This window comes from Castor canadensis, chromosome 2, assembly GCF_047511655.1.
Source record: "Castor canadensis chromosome 2, mCasCan1.hap1v2, whole genome shotgun sequence".
In the NCBI taxonomy this organism is placed as follows: domain Eukaryota; kingdom Metazoa; phylum Chordata; class Mammalia; order Rodentia; family Castoridae; genus Castor; species Castor canadensis.
In genome coordinates, this window is record NC_133387.1 from 4,161,677 (window position 1) to 4,174,108 (window position 12,432).

The following is a 12,432-nucleotide window of genomic DNA, read 5'->3' on the forward strand; positions in this document are numbered from 1 at the left end:
TGGCACCACAAGGACCTGGGGACCATTGGCAGCCTGGGCCTGATGGGGAGCCGGAGATCAAGCTGGAGTGGAAGTGGGAGCTGCAGCCTAGGCCTTGACGTTTGGTGGCAGAGCCTGCAATCCTCAGCCACCCCAAATCCGCGTCCCAGGCTTGGGGTGGGCGGTGAAGGCAGCTGCTGGAGCGCATGGTTGGCCCCTTTGGGGCTCGTGTTTATTAAGCTCTTTAGGCTTCGCGAGGGCCACGATGGTCTTGGGCTGTCTGCTTGCACCTTCTTCAGGCCCTTGTCAGCAAGACGCCTGTTCTTCAGGAGCTTAGGGTGCACCCCTCGAGAGACTCACGTCTTTGTGACTGGACTTTCTTGATCCCATGTCTGTGCCATTTTCGGGACTGGTTGTGTGTGGGTAGTATGGTTATTGGATTTGGCCAGGTTTGTACCATTGTCCACGGCTCCCCAGTTTTTCCTTTTAATCTAAGTATTCAATCCATGTGCATTAGTGCAATGACGGAATTATTCGCGTTTCAGTTGATCATCTTAATTTTCTATTTGCTTTTCATTTTTAATTGTCTTTATTGATGAATCTACTCCCTTAATAATTATTATTGAACAATTCTTATCACTATTCTTTCAATGTCTATCACAGAAGTTCAAAATATAAATACCGAAGTACAACGAAAATCATATTAACCTAAATGATTAATATTGTTTAATTGTTAAATTATATGAATCCATTTACAATTCCCCAGGTAACAAGGACCTCTGAGTAATCAAAAGTCACTTCACACACCCTGACTCCCACACTGCTGTCCATCATGGACTGTGTCCACTGGTTTTTCTAATTATTGCTCCATGCACCCAGTGTTGGCTTGGTTTTACCCAACATGCTCCTGCTTCAGCTGCAGCTCTCTGGTTCCATCTGTGACTCTGTTCTCTGCTATGAAGAGTCTTCCTTCACTGGAGTTTTGTTGGTGACATACTTTCTAGGTTTCTGGTTTTCAGAACTGACCTTATTCCGCCTTTGTTTTTGAAGGAGAGTTAAAGAAAGTGTCATTCTTTAGGTCCCCCTTATTTTCTTCCTGCAGGTGACAATGGCATCTGACTTCCACTGCTGTAAGTCAATCGCCACTGTTGTTACTACTCTTTGGGAGGGAGGTCATGCTCACTTTGCCTCTTGTCTTTGGTTTTTAGAAATTGTACTGTGATATCCTTGGCTGTGTTTTGTTTGTTCTCATCTTCCTGGAGCCCAGGGTGCTTCTGGGATCTTGTTGCTTATTCTGCTACTTTTGAAATGTTCTCACCCACAGCAGAGTCTCCCTCCTCTCCCGCTGGAAACTTCATCATACCTGTGCTAGGTATTTTCAACATGCATTATGTACGCTACACTCTTCTCTAAAATTTTTTATTTGTAGTTACAAACTGAATTTTTGTTCACTTTTCCTCTTTGTAAACCCCAACCAGTCAGTTCTTAATTTCATACCTTTTTTTTTTATTTCTGATATTTCTTTTGACTCCTTTTAATAGTTTCCAGTTCAAGGTATAAGTATCTATTATTTGCTAATCTAATCTGGTATTTTTTCCTTACTTTTATTCTTTAAAATGTGTGAATTGCCTATTATTAAGGTCCATGTCTGCACACTTCTTTCTGGCTTCCTGTCACTCTCCTCGTGTGTATGTGTGCACGTGTGTGCGTGACTCTTTCAGTTATTTCAGTCCTCTCACTTGGTGATTTTTGACTGGAGGCTCTCCATTTTCAGTGCCATTGTGAGGATGGTGTCAACTCAGGGTCTTTGTCTTCTTCCAGAGCACACGGGCAGGTCATTCAGCAAGGCAAGTCCTCTCCCTGCAGTCGGAGGCAGGGTCTTCAGCACAAGCTTCGGTCTTGACTGATGTGCCCAGCTCTTTGCTTCTCGTGGGGGCCCCTTGGGGGCTCCACCTCAACCCTGGTATGGTTGTCAGGCTATCATTTATAGGCCCCAAAACTGTGCAGATTTCCACCCTACAACTGCCACATGCAAATTAACAAATATCAGCCGTAAATTTCCCCACCTGTCTGGGTTTCCAACATTCTTGTTCTCCCTTCCTTGGCAGCTGGTGGAGTGTTCTGAAGCCTCCTCTGCCCTTTCAGGAGCCAGGTCCTCACTGGTCCCTCCTTTGCCCGGGAAATGCCTTACCCTTCCTAAGTCCCCCATCACTAAGGACGGCCTCTTGCAATTCTTGTGTAATGTCACCTCAAATTATTTGTAAAAGTCACAAATCTATTTTTATTTCTGTGATTCAAGTTTTTTGAATCTCTGAAACTAGACTTTGAGCCTTATAAGAGTGAGAGTAATGTTTTCGCTCTCTTTTAAATTAGACATGTTTCAGCTGTAGTTTCAAGTGAACAAATATATTTTTAAATGCTGCAGATGTCTAGCCATAGTGTTCTGCGAAGTCATGATATCAGTTCAATTGTAGTTAGTCATTCAATATACAGGTCCTTGAAACATCGTTTAAAAGAAGTTTTCAGGAAATATACTTCCCTTACAGATAAAGAGAAGGCTTATATGTCACAGCCAAGCCCCAGAGCACTGGTGTCAAGTCACAGCTCCGTCCCTTATTAGCTCTGTGACAGCCCAAGTCACAGCTTCCCATCTCAAATGACCGCAGTAGGAACCTGAGGGGCTCACCATGATGTTTAAATGAGTAAATATAAAGTGCTCTTATAAATGAGTTAGTTTATAAAAGCCAGTGTCTGGCTAATAGTGAGCATTTAACATGCATTATCATTTTTTAAACTGCAAATAAATGTAAGATTTGCTAAACCAGTGACAATTATGTTAATCTGGCAACTAACAGCATATTAGATAAAAATTACACCTTTACTATTTTACTCATAATTTAAAAGTACTTAGAGAAAAACTATGTATGCCAGTTCTCACACTTCCTGTGACCATGTCCTAAGGAAAGCCACTGAGCTTCTCCTGCCACAGCCCAGGGCATGGCTACGAGGCTTGCTCTGTGAGATCCTTGTTTGATTACTCAGAACAAAGCACCCAACATAAGTGTCCACTTGTAGTACCTGGAGACCTGCTCAAATACAGATGTCCAAGTCACACTCCGATCACCAGGTCTGGCTTCATGCCTCTGCATTCTGCACACAGGCTCTCAATTGCTGGTGACGGAGCCAGCTCTTGACGACACTTGCAGAAAAACTGTTCTTTAGGACAAACCATTACAGATGGAAAATATTATGACTCCATTAAGGAGACCATAAACGACAAGTCAGGGAAATAAAACAGCATGAGCTCTGAAGGCTGGAAGGTATTAATAGCCTTAATGTGGACATTTGCAAGAGAGATTCGGAAAGGATGAAAGTGGAGAGGGTGAATTTGTCACTGCAGTCCACGTTCATGGTGACTTCTGCCATGGGGACAGGGCTGCATCTGCTGCAGTCACCGTGGGTGGCAGCCACAATAATGAAGACACACCAATTTTATCAAGAGAATCCACAAGGCTAAACTTCAGAGAAATGACTCTTAAACCTGTCTACAGAGATGAATGATTTCTGAGTGAAAATTGCACGGACCACATTAAACACTAGCAAAAGAAATAAAATTTAAACGAGAGGTAGTGATGACAGAGATTTGCACAGAACTTAGCCATGGATGAACTGTATCCAGTGAATGGTCATTGCACCATGGCTACCACCTGGGCTGGAGGTCAGGTTACAACTACATTAAATGAAGAGGAATGATATGCATCCTTTTGTTTGCATTCTGAAAATCAAGACTGTGGTCTCCTGCCAAGAAGACAGTCAACAAACCTATCGTTTCAACAGAACCTAGAAAAGAAACATAAAACCCTAACTCAACACCAACGCCACCAAGCACCCTCGGCTGTTGGTCTGCGCGGGCAGCCTGGTTCTCCTGTCTGCTCTGTCCTGGTCTGTCTTTTCCAGTAAGAAAATACAGCCGTCTCTGTGGTGTGTACAAACATGATGCACTGTTAAAGCACTTCAAGTTTTGCAGTTTACTTAAACCCATCAGTTTGCTTTATCTTTCCATCACTCCTGTAGAATATCAGAGGCAAGGTGTTCTCAACTGCTGATGGGCTTGGGGACGAAGAGGTCTTTCAGCCAGTTTAGAACAGACCTGGAGATGCACAGTTCTCTTGGCTTCCGTCCCCAGTTCTTTCACTGAACTGAGATTATCTGCACACACGAAGGACCAAACACCTGAACGGTGGTCAGTAAAGTGCCACCCGTCTCTTTGATGAGGAAGAGCAAATCTCACGTTGCAGAGTTGAAGCCTCATTGCGTACCTACAGGTGGAGGTACGGACCACGCACACAGCTTCTTCCCTGTTGAAAATGTCCCAAGCACATATATTTTAGGAACCATAAGGTTTGCCTCTTTTGTTTTGCTATAAAAAGCCACACTGAGTTTCCATTTTAGACTCACTAGAATTTCTGCTATAAAAAAGTCAGGTAACAACAAGCAATCCGAAGGATGTAGAGAAACCGGAGACCTCACACGTTCCTTGTGGGAGTGGAAAATCGTGCAGGTGCTGCAGAAAACAGCCCAGCAGTTCCACAAAATGCCAGCCATAGAATGGTCACCTGACCTGGCCATTCCAATCCTGAGTATACGCCCTAGGAAAATGAACACATGCTCATACACAAACTTCCTCCCAAACAGCTACAGCAGTGTTATTTATAATAGGCGAAAGGGGAAAAAATCCAGTGACAAATGGATAAACAAATTGTGTTTAACAAAGTGTGTTTAAACGTGTATGATGCACAGTGGAATATTATTCAGCCATTAAAAGGGATATGGTACTACTACATGCTACAACACAAATGAACTTTGAAAACACTCTAAGTGAAGGAGGCCAAACACAAAAGACCAGATATTATATGATTCTGTTTATAAGAAATGTTCAGAGTTGGGGAATCCATAGAGACTTTGAGAGTAGTGGCTGACTAGGCATGGCTGACTATGTGGAATAAGTGACTGAGAATAGCCATAAGGTTTGTTTTGGAGAGATAAAAATATTCTAAAATTCGATTCCATTGCTACTTGCACAACTCTGCAAGTCTATTACAAATTGTGGAACTATCCATTTTAAGTGGGTGAACACAGGGGTATGATAATTTAGCTACTAAAAAATAGACGTGAGGACAGAGCTGGATGCGATCTTCTCTTAGAAGGTTTTACGGTTCTCGCTGCAGTTTTAACGAATCTGAGATTGGAAAAACAAGGCAATGCCTGATGGGTGAGTCACACAATAAAGAAAACACAGATGCGAGTTATCCGCAAAGCCTGCCTAACAAAATGCACGTTCTATGTTTTAAGCAGAAATAAAACATTTTAAATAGAGTATTATTTCACATTATTTAAGTGCATCTTCTTATATATTTTCTTTCCAGTAAACTCACAATATTTTCCAGTTTTTCTGTTGGTCTGTGTCTTTTTTTTCACATACCGACTTGCATGAATTTTTTTTTCACATGAAAACTGACCCTTGACACACTTTAACTAATCTATTACTCATTTGTTATTTGTTATTGTAACTTGTAAACCGGGACACTTATTTTAGATAGATACTCAATGTATTAAGACTGAGTTTTGCTGAGACAGTTTCAGAAAGTTAAAATGAAGACCGACTTTACAGAGGCCTGCACATCTAGCAGGTTTGCCCTTTGAAGGGGAGCTCTGCCAAGTTTGTGTCTGTAACTTCATTTAGTAAAAAAGTCTGGATAGGAGAGTGTTTGTGAGGCATTCTTTAGCTGCAATGCCTAATAAGGAAATGGAAACAAAACCCCAGGGTTTAGGATGGAGAATCCGCGGGGCCAGGAGTGGGATCTCCTGCTGGACTCACCTTGCCACAGGTGCTCTGAGGATGAGTTGACTGACTCACACGCGTTGACGTGACGCCCCTGCAGGAGAACCTGCGTCTGACCGGACTGGCTTTGTTTTATTTGAACCTGAGGAATCATAACTGTTTCTATTCACGGGGTGCCATGTGATGTTTTGAAACATGGCAGAACGATGGAAACAGACTGAGCAGCACCCAGTTTGCGTCTGGCCCTGTGAGTCGTGCCACAGCGAGCGTGGCGGGCACAGCTGTCTCTCCAGCAGCGGGACCTCTGCGGCGCACAGCGCTCCGCTCTGAGCTCCATGAGGTCCTCCCTGCAGCTCTCCAAAGGCCACCAGCACCGCTCCTCTCTCCCTGCCCTCACCAACCTGCTGCCTTTCGCAGCTTTTACGCCCAGATGCGAGTTCATGTCGCATTTCGATCAGTTTGCGTTTCTTTGATGAACAACGTTGGGCACATCTTCCTGTACCTCTTGTCCATTCCTGTGTCTTCTCTTGACAAATGTCTGTTCAGGTCCTGGTGTGTGTGCGTACACAACGCCAAGTTGTTTACACGGAGGCCGTGGCCAAGCGCGCTTTCCTCAGACAGCGAGGCTGTGCGGACCGGTTTCTTTCGGGACCTGCAAACTGCACTGCTGTTTTCGACATCTTCACGGCTGGGACTCCTTCTGTACAAATAAATTGTGATGTGCTCACGACGCCTGATAACTATTTTTGTTAATGCTATTAATCCCGCTGTCTTAAATATATGCAAGGCCTTCCTCCTCATATATGAAGTTAATTAACCTAAAAGTTCTAATTACCTAGATATGAATTTAAGAGAAGCGTTATCTGTGATAACTGTCTAGGAACATTTAGCAAATGGCAAAATCACTGGAGACGCCATGCCTGATATGGGGAAGAAGAATAAAAATGCAATTCTGGAACACCTGCTATTTTACTCAGCATCACAGTGATGCTTTAAAAAATTAACGTCGCCTACATAATTCAAACGGGAAAGGAAGCATGCAAGATTAATTCCCCTCTCCCCAGTGTTGTCAGTACACTAAGAGTGAGCTTGTAGTCTACCAGGCAGAGGTTAAAACACAAGCTATGCTGTTCGTGAGCCCAGAAAGAGAGGGGCGGTCAAGTACAGTCTAAGTAGCTTCAAAGCCATGGAACCAACCATATGACATGACTTGGAGGCCAGCAGGAAGCGCCCAGGGCAGGAAGATGAAGCACACTCGCAAGGAAAAGTGGAGGAAGTTAGTAAAGGAACATTTTTTCAAAGGCACAGGCAAAAATTAGGCAGATCACCCAAGGGTAACACAGTACCTGGACAGCCATTCCCCTCCCAGGTGGAAAAAGCTCTAAGTGGGCACAGGGCCTGGAACCCAGGAATGGCCACTGAAAGCAGGGCTGCCTGACAAATTTCAAGCCTTCAGTACAGGGAATGTCTGGCAAGGGAGTGAGAGAAAATGCTTGACCTCATTCCCTTCTGCCCTCCATAACTGCCAGGGCCTCCCACTGACCAAACCCAGGCAGAATCCAAAGGTCGGGCGCCCGTGCTGGTCAGACTTCTGGCACCCTGGGCAGGAGGAAGAGGCACCTGAAGGGTGGAAGAAGGCACCCCCACCCACACATGGTGGAGATTCCCTGAGGTGCCCAAGCACTTGGAATTTAACTCTTTGGGAGTCACTCCTTTAGAGTGAAATAGTGGTCAACTTTTAAAAACTGAAAGACTTCACAATCTTTGCTATCCTGGAATAACAGCACTAATTTTTATAACGAAAATGATTTTTAAAAAATGGCCCTTATTTAGTGATAACTATTGTTAAAATTATTGCCCTAAGCACTGTTTATACATTAGCTAATTTAAACTTTGCAACAACCCTCTTTAGTTGCATCTTAGTCCATTTTCTGTTTCTATCAGCAAATACCTGAGTCTGGGGAGTGTAAAATGAAATGAAGCTTATTTCATATAGTTCTGGAGACTAGATTCGCGATCCGGCATCCACTCTGATGAGTCCTCTTGCTAAGTCACGGCATGGTAGACAGGTGGAAGGGTGAAAGGGTGAGATGCACACAGAAAGGCAGAACACCAGGGATGCCTGCTTTATAATAACCTGCTCTCCAGGCCTATGACAATTAACACATTCCAACAAGACAAAAAATTAATTCCTCTTAATAACCTAATCACCCCCTTAAATGTCTCCTCCCAACTCTGCCCCAGTAGCCATCAAATTCTAACAGGAGTTTCAGACCAACCACAGCAGTGGGTACCCTTATGTCACTGACCCAACAGGATAGTCACACTGTTTGTTGTGGCAAGGCCAAAACTCAAATGTCACAAGGCTGCCTCAGAGCTTCCTTCTGTGGTGTCCAGCTCAGGACACTGATGGCAGTTCTCTTTTCTCACCCAAGTTTTCCTGCCCAGCTCAGTGTAGAACTCACTTCCCATAGAGCTCTCAGTTCCCACCACTGGACAGTTCCTTGCCCTCGTTGGATGTCACCTCCTGCCTCCAGTTGGAGTGAAGGTCCAAATGTGACTTTGCATCTGAGTTGTGTGCATTGGGCCAACCACCATCTATCCTTGCCCTGGACAACCCTCTTCCCCAGCTGTGCTGGGTACCATTCATCTCTGTGTTCTGGCCCATCGCCCACTCACCTCAGGCATGACGGAGGAATTTACTCATTGTTGTCACTGAACCAAACATCATATTTTCTGATCTGTTCTATTAGTTTGTTCTCATTTTCTGGGTCACACTCTCAACTTAAACAGCCAGCCTATGCGGGGAGTGCTGCAGACATCTCACGCCACAGAACGCACTCAGGTACTCATGGATTTCCAAATGGCAGAGCAGCCACGGGGTTCATCCCCACTGCCACAGGACACTGTCACAACACAGCCTGACACTGCTTAATTGTGCAGATAGTGATAATTATTCACGGACTCTACTAACTCCACCATATTCAGCCACATCCCCTGCCTCTCACATTTAGCAACTCTTCATCACTGACCATCTCTGTTTAAAGAAGTGGCAGGGAGAGGAAAGGTCTTTAGGGCAGGCTGTGGAGAGTTACTGGGAATGAGATTGGTGGGTTTCGTTCCCGCACAGCAAGCTGAAAACGTACTCACGATAGGCCTTTCTAAGGAAGCAAAGCGTTCTTAAAACACCTGGGTTGCACGATCACTTGAAGCCTTTTATGTAATATCAGGGATCCTGTTATAACTGGGTGAGAAATTATAGACTTATGGGAAGGAGGGGAACCAAGAGAGTTTCCAAGCCAAAGCTACCAGCAGCATCAACACTTGGTGACACTGAAGTGTTCCCTCACCTGCTGCAGCAGGCCCAATGCCTGGGGCGATCTTCCCTGATACAGGGAGCAGGAACCTTGCTTCTGGTTAAACCTTCTCCGCCATGTCTCCTCCAAGATTCACTGCAGTTGCTACACCACTACACGTCACTAACGTGTCACTAACACGTCAGTCACTAACACGTCAGTCTCCTGCCCACTGATTGCAGAGAAAATTATCGTGTTATTTTCAAACACAAAGAAGGGGAGACAACAAAAAGCAAGTGTGGCTCACAGTGTTTCTTAAACTGTCCTTAGAACATGCAGGTTAATAACCAATTAGAGTGGAACGCGACAACCACATCAGCATGTAAACAGTGCTTGGAAAAATGTCACATCACAATGTCGGAGCTCAAAAAATCTGCAGTCACCTGAAAACTCAATTTATAATATTTTGCCCCATTAATTTATTTCTTCAAACTGCTCTTTATTTTTGCACAAGGCAACCTACCCCTTGACCACATCCAAGTCACCAACACATCCAGATGTCTGGTATTATGCTTCACGAGACTGGAGTATTCGGAAGGGATGAGCCAAAGCAAATCGGACAAAGCAAACGTGCAACATTTCACAGCCACCGGTGTGCATACTCTGGGTACGAGCTTATTGGCTAGGCATCACATCAGTCCAGAGAGACTCTCTTGCCTTCGCCATGCTTTAATGGATGGCTTGCTACTGCATGAAGAGCAGATACAGTATCAAAGGGAAAATCTCATCCCAAGTGACTGGACGTTCACAGTGTATCCCCCCCAGTCATTCTCCAGTGGGAGAATCGTGGCTCTGTTCCAAAATCACATGCCAGGAAACTGAGCAGGGGCTGGGCAGAGGACATTTTTCAGCTTAGAAATAGCTGCGTTCTGACAGAGTTTTAGATTTTGTGTTGAGCTTAGCACTTTGAATATTGACTACCGTAACTAGCACCAGCAGTTTTACACACATATGGGGAGAGAGAGAAAGGGGAGGGAGTCAAGAGAGTGACCAAAAGGCAATAAGCATAAGTCAGAATTATAGTCAGTATATCCTACATTACTACTGAGGACTTTGCCTAACCTCTTTGAAAACATAGATGCTTACAAATTTCGGATGCAAGTTTTCCTCTAGTTTTGTGCCCTAAAAATGTGGCCTTATAAAGAACAAATTATTTCCATTTTTAAAGGAGTCTTCAAAACAGAAAAAGGAATTAACTCCCACCATGTGTTTGATCATTTATATCGATATCTTTTGTACTTGCAAAGTAAGACAGGCAATGAATTAGGTGATAGGAAGTTCCACATTGTTCATATGTTTCGGATAAAATGAGGTTTTGGATTTTCAGTGAAAGAAGGCCTGACTGCAGAAACTACCTGACCCATGGCTTAGAGCTCTCTCTAGGTGCAACCCAAGGGATCTCCAAGGAGCAAATGACTCTCCTTGGATGAAGGCACAGACACTTGGTTATCTGGAAAATGTGATTTGGATGATTACAAGTAGTGCCAATATTAGAGATTTACACCAGGTCCTAGTCAGTTATTCTGGTGAGTTAGTAGGGGTCCCTGTCAGTGGGACATGTGGTAGGTGTCTTTATAGACCACACCGCTCAAGAGGTGGGATTGGCAATGCAGCCAACAACAAGGTAAGGCACCTCTTATACCACAGTCATGCATCACGGTACTCCTGTGAGCACACGCAATGCCTCGGATTTGTACTAATGCTTTTCATACAGAATACTGTGAATGAAGTGAGAGTTGGTAAGAAGTCACTGGAAATGGCAGAGCAAGAACTCTGATCATTTTCTCCTCTATTAAAAAAATAAAAAACTTTTAAAAATGTCAGAATCAACTGTTCAGAAATATGAATATTAACCAAAGCCTTACCCAATACTGGAGAGCATTGATCTAACTAAAATGGCCACATTTTGGTAAATTCTGTGGATTTGTGCTTTACCTTTTCCTACTCCCATCCCATCCTCACCTTTTTTTCTTTTTTTTTTTTTTTTGTTGGCACATTGGTTTGTACTCAGGGCCTCATACTTGCTAGGCAGGTACTCTTACCACTTGAGTCACTCCACCAGTTCTGTTTTGTTTGGTTTGGCTTGGTTTTGAGATAGGGTCTCCAGAACTATTTGCCCAGGCTGGCTTCAGACCTCTTATTCCTGATCTTTGCCTCCTGAGTAGCTAGGATTACAGGCAAGAGCTACCAGTGCCTGGCTCTCATTCTCACTCCTACCTCCAGCTGTGTCATTGGCTTTGAAGCCAGCAGCTGCAAACAGAGAAACAGCAGCCCAAAAACTACTGCAGGGAGCACAGGGGTGAGGCTCCTATGAAGCGTTTCCTACCCACAGAACAGGTCCTGACAGACCTGCCAGTAGTGCCTCGGGAAGCCTCAGCCCATCGCTGACGGTTTGAAGAGATTTGTGCCTCTCCACTGCAGACAGCCTTGATTTGAGAAAATCACAGAATTGATGGAAGCAATTGTTCAGTTTCCCAGTGTTCAGTTCCGGTGGACCTGCATAGTCATTGGGACAAACATGCTAGTCAAAAGGATTCAAAGGTGAGGCTGGTATATGATGTGTTCACAGGACCCTCGGGAAGTTCCAACACATCCCTGAGGTCACAGTCAGCCAGGCACATGCGCAGCCATGAACCAGAAGGACAGCAGTAAGCTCTCACCTCTGGCTGACCTTGATGCACTGCCTAAACAGGAAGTGAGGGCTAAGGGAGAGTTTCCAAATGCCTGGCTGCATGTTGAGGTGTGCCTGAGCGTGCAGAAGAGGACTCTGGCAATGCTGGGAGATATTGGCTCCAGGCCAAATGACTGGAAACCTCTGTCCAATCTGGCTAAGCAAGGAAAGCCACCAGTGTTCCCACAGGAAAATGGATAGAAATTTTCAGAATTAAGAAAAGTCGCCAAACAACAGCAGACATAGTACTCTAGTCCATTTTTGTCACTGTGACAAAATACCTGAGGAAGGCAATTTAAAGGAACAAGGATTTGGTTTTGGCTTGCGGTTTCAGAGGTTTTAGTTTATGGTCAACTAGCTCCATTGCTTCTAGGCCCATTGCAAAGCAGAAACATCATGGTGGAAGAAAATGATTCTCTTATGGCAGCCAGAAAGCAGAGCGTGACAGGAAAGAGCCCGGGGCAAGATATACCCTCCAAACTCCTGCCTCCAGTGATCTGCTTACTCCAGCCAGGCCCCAGCTCCTAAAGCCCATTCAGCTGAGTACTCATCGATGGATCAATCCATTAACGATATCAGTGCCC

The 12,432-nt window shown here is 44.5% G+C and overlaps 2 protein-coding genes across 2 annotated transcripts in view; one reads left to right on the top strand and one right to left on the bottom strand.

The window, feature by feature from the left end:
- The window catches only part of Dpp6 (dipeptidyl peptidase like 6), a 945,197-nt gene that overhangs the window by 843,191 nt on the left and 89,574 nt on the right, over window positions 1-12,432 (bottom strand). The window lies entirely within an intron of this gene.
- The window catches only part of LOC141416889 (uncharacterized), a 93,942-nt gene continuing 93,316 nt past the window's right edge, over window positions 11,807-12,432 (top strand). Inside the window, exon 1 of the mRNA XM_074054726.1 lies at window positions 11,807-11,872. Within this exon, the coding sequence (XP_073910827.1) occupies window positions 11,807-11,872 (66 nt within the window). The remainder of the gene's footprint in view (window positions 11,873-12,432) is intronic.